The sequence below is a fragment of the Babylonia areolata genome, chromosome 21, assembly GCF_041734735.1.
Source record: "Babylonia areolata isolate BAREFJ2019XMU chromosome 21, ASM4173473v1, whole genome shotgun sequence".
In the NCBI taxonomy this organism is placed as follows: Eukaryota; Metazoa; Mollusca; class Gastropoda; order Neogastropoda; family Buccinidae; genus Babylonia; species Babylonia areolata.
Genome location: NC_134896.1, coordinates 4,679,931 through 4,689,930, shown reverse-complemented (window position 1 = coordinate 4,689,930; position 10,000 = coordinate 4,679,931). Strand labels below are relative to the sequence as shown.

The window sequence follows — 10,000 nt, the reverse complement described above, 5'->3', positions numbered from 1 at the left end:
GGAACTAATGGGCCGATGTCCATGGCTGTGTAGGACACAGCGTCTCGAAACAAGCTCCGTCTGTCCGTCACTGTCGTGTAGTTCCAGTTCTCTGCAATACAGACACACAGGACATGACAGTGACACCCCGTCCACATCATCAACTTCTTCTTCTCTGCGTTCACTCGTATGCACACGAGTGGGCTTTTACGTGTATGACCGTTTTTACCCCGCCATGTAGGCAGCCATACTCCGTTTTCGGGGTGTGCATGCTGGGTATGTTCTTGTTTCCATAACCCACCGAGCGCTAACATGGATTACAGGATCTTTAACATGCGTATTTGATCTTCTGCTTGCATATACACACGAAGGGGCTTCAGGCGCTAGCAGGTCTGCACAAATGTTGACCTGGGAGATCGGAAAAATCTCCACCCTTTACCCACCAGGCGCCGTCACCGTGATTTGAACCCGGGACCCTCAGACTGACAGTCCAACGCTTTAACCACTCTGCTATTGCGCCCGTCCACACATCATCAACAAATGCTCGACACTTTTCTGACCAAGTAAAATCTGCTGAGTTGCTGCCCCTGGGTCAAGCCATTCTGACAGAAGCAGTCAACGCTACACGTTGTAAAAACCTCACTTTGCCATAATTTTGAGCAAATTTTCAAACGCTGCATTAATCTCAGTAACAGCGCTTGGTGGGTAAATGGTGGAGATCTTTCCGATCTCCCAGGTCAACACATGTGCAGACCTGCTAGTGCCTCAACCCCCTTCGTGTGTATACGCAAGCAGAAGATCAAATACGCACGTTAAAAATCCTGTTATCCACGTCAGCTTTCAGTGGGTTATGGAAACAAGAACATACCCAGCATACATATCCCCGAAAACAGAGTATGGCTGCCTACACGGCGGGGTAAAACAGTCATACACGTAAAAGCCCACTTGTGTACATGCAAGTGAACGTGGGAGTTGCAGCCCACCAACGAAGAAGAAGAAGAAAATACTGCATTCACAGGAAGTTCAAAGAGTTGTTTTTCCCTGACACTCTTGCGTGGCAAAGTCCTGCCTTTGTCTGTTGTCTACGGCAACAGCCAAAACCAAAAGTAGTACCCCAGTAGTCGCCAATGGCAACTTGTCAGTTGCAGTCTACAGGTGGAATTTTGCAGGACATATATGTTGGTAACAGTCAGAAATGTGTTCAACAGAGACACAGACACAGTAAATTTCCACAGACTGTACCAAAGAATTTTCTTTTTTTATCAAGATTTTTTTTTCTATCTTCAGCAAGCAGAACAGTTACAATTTTCAGAATGGATAAAAGAAATTAATTCAACGCTGACACACCTTTTGCATTTGATCAACGTTTACCTTTTTTAAACAGAAACATTAAACATCTTAATCCCTGGACTGCTGCTGATGAGTATGCTCATCAGTGAAGGGCTGTCACCTCACTGAGATCAGACAGAGCTTACAGGTCAGGATGTCACCTCACTGAGATCAGACAGAGCTTACAGGTCAGGATGTCAGTGAAGGGCTGTCACCTCACTGAGATCAGACAGAGCTTACAGGTCAGGATGTCAGTGAAGGGCTGTCACCTCAATGAGATCAGACAGAGCTTACAGGTCAGGATGTCAGTGAAGGGCTGTCATCTCACTGAGATCAGACAGAGCTTACAGGTCAGGAAGTCACCTCACTGAGATCAGACAGAGCTTACAGGTCAGGATGTCACCTCACTGAGATCAGGCACAGCTTACAGGTCAGGATGTCACCTCACTGAGATCAGACACAGCTTACAGGTCAGGATGTCACCTCACTGAGATCAGACAGAGCTTACAGGTCAGGATGTCACCTCACTGAGATCAGACACAGCTTACAGGTCAGGATATCACCTCACTGAGATCAGACACAGCTTACAGGTCAGGATGTCACCTCACTGAGATCAGACACAGCTTACAGGTCAGGATGTCACCTCACTGAGATCAGACAGAGCTTACAGGTCAGGATGTCACCTCACTGAGATCAGACAGAGCTTACAGGTCAGGATGTCAGTGAAGGGCTGTCACCTCACTGAGATCAGACAGAGCTTACAGGTCAGGATGTCAGTGAAGGGCTGTCACCTCACTGAGATAAGACAGAGCTTACAGGTCAGGATATCACCTCACTGAGATCAGACACAGCTTACAGGTCAGGATGTCACCTCACTGAGATCAGACACAGCTTACAGGTCAGGATGTCACCTCACTGAGATCAGACAGAGCTTACAGGTCAGGATGTCACCTCACTGAGATCAGACAGAGCTTACAGGTCAGGATGTCAGTGAAGGGCTGTCACCTCACTGAGATCAGACAGAGCTTACAGGTCAGGATGTCAGTGAAGGGCTGTCACCTCACTGAGATAAGACAGAGCTTACAGGTCAGGATGTCAGTGAAGGGCTGTCACCTCACTGAGATCAGACAGAGCTAACAGGTCAGGATGTCACCTCACTGAGATCAGACAAGAGCTTACAGGTCAGGATGTCAGTGAAGGGCTGTCACCTCACTGAGATCAGACAGAGCTTACAGGTCAGGATGTCAGTGAAGGACTGACACCTCACTGAGATCAGACAGAGCTTACAGGTCAGGATGTCACCTCACTGAGATCAGACACAGCTTACAGGTCAGGATGTCAGTGAAGGGCTGTCACCTCACTGAGATCAGACACAGCTTACATGTCAGGATGTCAGTGAAGGGCTGTCACCTCACTGAGATAAGACATAGCTTATATGTCAGGATGTCAGTGAAGGGATGTCACCTCGCTGAGATAAGACAGAACTGAAGGTCAGGATGTCAGTGAAGGGCTGACACTTCTTTGAGATAAAACAGAACTTAAGGTCAGGATGTCTGTCTTCTCACTGAGATAAGACAGAACTTAAGGTCAGGATGTCTGTATTTGGACTTGTTCCTCGTGAAATGGCATTACTTTTGTTCTGCAAAATCCATGACACCAATGGCAAACACACACACAGCAATGACACCACCTCCAATTCACGCCGCACTGATCACATTTCACCAAGATTCCACAGTCACAGTGTTAAAACGATCTGACAGCATGTGCACCATCATTCAGATTAACACATTTCACACCTTCCTTCCATATCTGTGGACAAACACTCACATACAAGAGTTAAAGATGAAGGACTCAACACTCATCTTTTATCACACACTGATACAAGCTTACAGTTGGACCAACAGCAAAGTGAGAGCTGTGTGATCAGTGGTTTCTTCACTGCAATGGGAAGCCAGTCATTTGCAGCCCAGTCTCTTGTCAATGACTTTCAAACTTGGAGACAAGATTGCTATGGCTCTTAGTGCTGCAGTCTTGGTGGCTAGTTGGCTTCTGGGGACCATCCAAACACTGACTGTCCTGAAACCCTCTTACCCAAGAGCGTAGGGATGTAACTAGGGCAAGACATTCTCCACTATAATCAAATTCTAGCCTAGACGGTCAGAACAGCAGTTGCCTTCTCTGCTGTTCTGATGGTCATAGTCGGACATGACCGACTTCCGTACATACCAGGGTCAGCGTAGAACAACCCTTGGAAAAAGACATCAAAGAACAGCTGGCCGTTAGCGTCGCTGGGTCGGGTCCAGTGCACGCTGACTGTGCGAGCGTCTTTGATGGACGCCGTGAGGACCAGGGTGCCTTCTGGTGCTGCCTCCTTGGTGCGAGCTTCCACCTGGAAATGGACAGAAAAAAAGATGGATGGATGGATGGATGGACATGTATACTTATACAGCCTCTATCCTCGGTTGGAGACCAAGCTCTAAGCGCTTTACAAATACGCAGTCATTTGCACAACAGGCTGCCTACCTGGGCAGAGCAGACTGACAGTTGCAACTGGGCGCTCATCAATCGTTTCCTGTGTCATTCAGTCAGGTTTCAGTCACGCACACATACACACTCATACAGACATGGAATATTTTACGTGTATGGCCATTTTGTTTATTTACCCTGCCATTTAGGCAGCCATACTCCGTTTTCGTGGGATGTATGCTAGGCTGTAATGAAATACGGAGAATAATGCGGGGACACAATCAGTACAGAGCAGTTGTGGTCATCATGACCTGGAAGGAGAGGGGAGGTTCTGCAGCCTGTCCCTTTTCAAAATCTACCTTCCTTCATTATCCTGAAGAAGCTCTGCCTTGTACTGCCTTAACGGACAAAAGTGTAATTGTAATTAACATGCATGGGAAAAATTCTTAGCTTTCACATATAACCCCAATGCTGGGCAAGTTACTGAACCAGTTGTCAGTTGCTGGCATTATTTATCTTTAAAGAAGTCAAACAGATCTGCTTAAAATGTGTGGCCTCCTGGCGACCTAACATCAATGGTTCCCTGTGGACTGCCGACGCTGGAACTGCGACGGATGAACCCGGGTGTGGCCGTGTATGGGGGAATCTAAATGAGCGGCGTGGGAGTAATGCCACTGAAACGGTGCAGGTGATGGGGCAGCAAAAAAAAAAAAAAGATCTGCTTAAAGAGAAATATTGCCCACTGACCCCCCTGACTGCTGCACAGTGGTGAAGTGAGGTGAGTGAGTGGGCATGGATGTGAACTACATTAATACTGTTTTAGGTGGTGTCACTGACTCTGCTGACTAAGAGCAATGCAGTCACAAGAGGAAGGATTCCAGACAGATCTCGGTCACTGACAACCTGACCTGTCATCTCTGTCTACATACCTCACTGAGATGACAGTACCCTCAATTTTTCATGAATGACCATTTTGTTTATTTACCCCGCCATGTAGGCAGCCATACTCCATTTTTCAGGGCTGTGTATGCTGGGTATATTCTCATTTCCATATCCCACCAACATGGATTACAGGATCTGTAACGTGCGCATTTGGTCTTCTGCGTGTATACACACATGAAGGGGGTTCAGGCACGAGCAGGTCTGCACATATGTTGACCTGGGAGATAGGAATAATCTCCACCCTTTACCCACCAGGCGCCATTACCGAGATTTAAACCCGGGACCCTCAGATTGAAAGTCCAACACTTTAACCACTCGGCTATTGTGCCCTACTGAAGAGGAAGAAGAAGAAGGAACAAACACAAACATCTGTGGTTACAGACACAGGAACAAACACAAACATCTAAGAAACACAAACATCTGTGGTTACAGACACAGAAACAAACACAAACATCTATGGTTACAAACATAGGAACAAATACAAACATCTATGGTTACAGAAACAGGAACAAACACAAACATCCATGGTTACAGACACAGGAACAAACACAAACATCCATGGTTACAGACACAGGAACAAACACAAACACCTGTTGTTACAGACACAGGAACAAACACAAACATCTGTGGTTACAGACACAGGAACAAACACAAACATCTGTGGTTACAGACATAGAAACAAACACAAACATCTGTGGTTATAGACACAGGAACAAACACAAACATCTGTGGTTACAAACATAGAAACAAACACAAACATCTGTGGTTATAGACATAGGAACAAACACAAACATCTATGGTTATAGACTCAGGAACAAACACAAACATCTGTGGTTCCAGACACAGGAACAAACACAAACATCTGTGGTTATAGACACAGGAACAAACACAAACATCTGTGATTACAGACATAGGAACAAGCACAAACATCTGTGATTACAGACATAGGAACAAACACAAACATCCATGGTTATAGACATAGAAGCAAACACAAACATCCATGGTTACAGACAAAGGAACAAACACAAACATCTATAGTTACAGACATAGGAACAAACACAAACATCCGTGGTTACAGGAACAGGAACAAACACAAACATCCGTAGTTACAGGAACAGGAACAAACACAAACATCCATGGTTACAGACATAGGAACAAACACAAACATCCGTGGTTACAGGAACAGGAACAAACATCTGTGGTTACAGGAACAGGAACAAACACAAACATCTATGGTTACAGACACAGGAACAAACACAAACATCTATGGTTACAGACATAAGAACAAACACAAACATCTGTGGTTACAGACATAGGAACAAACACAAACATCCGTGGTTACAGGAACAGGAACAAAAACAAACATCCGTGGTTACAGAAACAGGAACAAACACAAACATCTATGGTTACAGGAACAGGAACAAACACAAACATCCATGGTTACAGACACAGGAACAAACACAAACATCTATGGTTACAGACACAGGAACAAACACAAACATCTATGGTTACAGGAACAGGAACAAACACAAACATCTGTGGTTACAGGAACAAACACAAACATCCATGGTTACAGACACAGGAACAAACACAAACATCCGTGGTTACAGACACAGGAACAAACACAAACATCTGTTGTTACAGACACAGGAACAAACACAAACATCTGTAGTTACAGACACAGGAACAAACACAAACATCCATGGTTACAGACATAGGAACAAACACAAACATCCATGGTTACAGACACAGGAACAAACACAAACATCTGCGGTTTCAAGAACAGGAACAAACACAAACATCTGTGGTTACAGACACAGGAACAAACACAAACATCCGTGGTTACAGGAACAGGAACAAACACAAACATCTGTGGTTACAGACACAGGAACAAACACAAACATCTGTGGTTACAGACACAGGAACAAACACAAACATCTATGGTTACAGGAACAGGAACAAACACAAACATCTGTGGTTACAGGAACAAACACAAACATCCATGGTTATAGACATAGGAACAAACACAAACATCCATGGTTACAGACTCAGGAACAAACACAGAAGAGAATGATGCCACCCGAGGTGACAGACACAGGAACAAACACAGAAGAGAACAATGCCACCCGAGGTGACAGACACAGGAACAAACACAGAAGAGAACAATGCCACCCGAGGTGACAGACACAGGAACAAACACAGAAGAGAACAATGCCACCCGAGGTGACAGACACAGGAACAAACACAGAAGAGAACAATGCCACCCGAGGTGACAGACCGACCTCAGCACTGAAGGCACAGCCCTGAGCGGTGCAGACTTGCAGTCTGAAGACATGGCGACTGTAGGGCGACAGGCCGTTCACCTCATGCCGGAATATCAGACCCTCTGTCACGTTCTTGTCGTTGTGGTACAACACGTAGGATGTGATCACACCTGCAACACACACACATGTATTCATTTGTGTACACACACACACACACAGACACACACACACACACACACATACATGCACGCATACAAACACATGCATACACATGTGAACAGACAGACAAACACACACACAAAACACACGTACAGACACAAACACACACATGTAGGTACACACACACACACACACACACACACACACACACACACACACATACATATGAATGACCAGAACGTTGGGTTTATACACAGGTCAGACATCTGCTGCCTTCTTTTTTTTTTTCTTTTTTTTTTAAAGCAAATGTGGTGAGTGTGTATGGATGAGTCAACAAACTTTGACATCTGCTTGAAACTGAAACTGAAACTTGTCACCTTGGGGATGTTTCAGCAAAACCACATCCGCTAGGCAGATGCCTGGCCAGCAGTATTACCCAACATACTTAGTCAGGCCTTGATTGCATCCACATGTTTTTGTACCTATCAGAGTGGATTTGTTACTTTGTCAGCCGTCGATATTTTCTCCCCCTCCACTAGACCTTGAGTGGTGGTCTGGACGCTAGTCATTCGGATGAGACGATGAACCGAGGTCCCGTGTGTAGCATGCACTTAGCACACATAAAAAGAACCCACAGCAACAAAAGGGTTGTCCCTGGGAAAATTCTGTAGAAAAATCCACTTCGATACGAAAAACAAATAAAACTGCACGCAGAAAAATATACAAAAAAATGGGTGGCGCTGTAGTGTAGCGACGCGCCCTCCCTGGGGAGAGCAGCCCGAATTTCACACAGAGAAATCTGTTATGATAAAAAGAAAAGCAAATACAAATACAAATACAAATACTTATAATTTTGCCAGAGGAGGACAATGTTGCTGTGGGTTGTTTTATCGTGCACCAAGTGCGCGCTGTACATAGGACCTTGGTTTATTGTCTCATCCAAATCATCCAGATGCTCACTTTTATTTTCCACTCAGACTTTGGAAAAAGGGTGAGACAGGGATTCGAACCCAGACCCTCACGGACACTATACTGGCAGAAAAGCATCTTAACCATTTGCCACCTTCCTCATCCAGAGTTACCGTTGGGGAGCTGAGGGGCGGTCCACGTGACAACCAGCTGTGATGAGGACGTGGCATTGACCACAGGATCGGCGATCCCCTCAGGTGAACTCTCCGCTGTGGTGGCCACGCTGCTGTTGCTGACTGTGCAGCCCCCACCTGTACACGCCTGTACACAGCAACACCATGATGCAAAACATCAGTCACACCTGTACACGCCTGTACACAGCAACACCATGATGCAAAACATCAGTCACACCTGTACACAGCAACACAATGATACAAAACATCAGTGACACCTGTACACACCTGTACACAGCAGCACGATGAAACAAAACAACAGTGACACCTGTACACACCTGTACACAGCAACACGATGAAACAAAACAACAGTGACACCTGTACACAGCAACACGATGAAACAAAACAACAGTGACACCTGTACACACCTGTACACAGCCACACGATGATACAAAACATGCCTGCATACGACAACACAATGAGGCAGAACATCAGTGACACCTGTACACGCCTGTACACAGCAACACAATAATGCCAGACATCAGCGACACCTGTACACGCCTGTATACGACAACACAATGATGCAGAACAGCAATGACACATGTACACACCTGTACACAGCAACACAAGGATGCAAAACATCAGTGACACCTGTACACACCTGCACACAACAACATGATAATGCAAGACATCAGCGACACCTGTACACGCCTGTATACGACAACACAATGATGCAGAACAGCAATGACACCTGTACACACCTGTACACAACAACACAATGATGTAAAACATCAGTGACACCTGTACATGCCTGTACACAACAACACAATGATGTAAAACATCAGTGACACCTGTACACACCTGTACACAACAACACAATGATGTAAAACATCAGTGACACCTGTACACACCAGTACACAAGAACACAATGATGTAAAACATCAGTGACACCTGTACATGCCTGTACACAACAACACAATGATGTAAAACATCAGTGACACCTGTACACACCTGTACACAACAACACAATGATGTAAAACATCAGTGACACCGGTACACACCTGTACACATGAACACAATGATGTAAAACATCAGTGACACCTGTACACACCTGTACACAACAAAATAATGCAAATGTCAATGGCATGTACACACCTGCACACAACAACACAATAATGCAAACATCAATGACACCTGTACACACCTGCACACAACAACACAATACTGCAAACATCAGTGACACCTGTACACACCTGCATACAACAAAATAATGCAAATGTCAATGGCATGTACACACCTGTACACAGCAACACAAGGATGCAAAACATCAGTGACACCTGTACACACCTGCACACAACAACACAATACTGCAAACATCAGTGACACCTGTACACACCTGCACACAACAACACAATAATGCAAACATCAGTGACACATGTACACACCTGCACACAACAACACAATAATGCAAACATCAGTGACACATGTACACACCTGCACACAACAACACAATAATGCAAGTATCAGTGACACCTGTACACACCTGCACACAACAACACAATAATGCAAATGTCAATGACATGTACACATCTGCACACGACACAATAATGCAAACATCAGTGACACATGTGCACACCTGCACACAACACAATAATGCAAATGTCAGTGACACCTGTACACACCTGCACACAGCAATACAATAATGCAAACATCAATGACACCTATGCCAAATTTCACACAGACTGGTTTACAATGCTTCACAAACAGGCAAACATCAAC

General features: G+C 45.1%; 1 protein-coding gene across 1 annotated transcript in view; it reads right to left on the bottom strand.

Annotated features, from left to right (window-relative positions):
* Positions 1-10,000, bottom strand: part of LOC143296012 (usherin-like) — a 168,276-nt gene that overhangs the window by 72,525 nt on the left and 85,751 nt on the right. The window contains exons 37-40 of the mRNA XM_076607750.1: positions 8,222-8,369; positions 6,999-7,150; positions 3,535-3,697; positions 1-91 (exon numbers count right to left, since the gene is read on the bottom strand). The exon at positions 1-91 is cut by the window's left edge and continues 89 nt beyond it. Of these exons, the coding sequence (XP_076463865.1) occupies positions 1-91; positions 3,535-3,697; positions 6,999-7,150; positions 8,222-8,369 (554 nt within the window). The remainder of the gene's footprint in view (positions 92-3,534; positions 3,698-6,998; positions 7,151-8,221; positions 8,370-10,000) is intronic.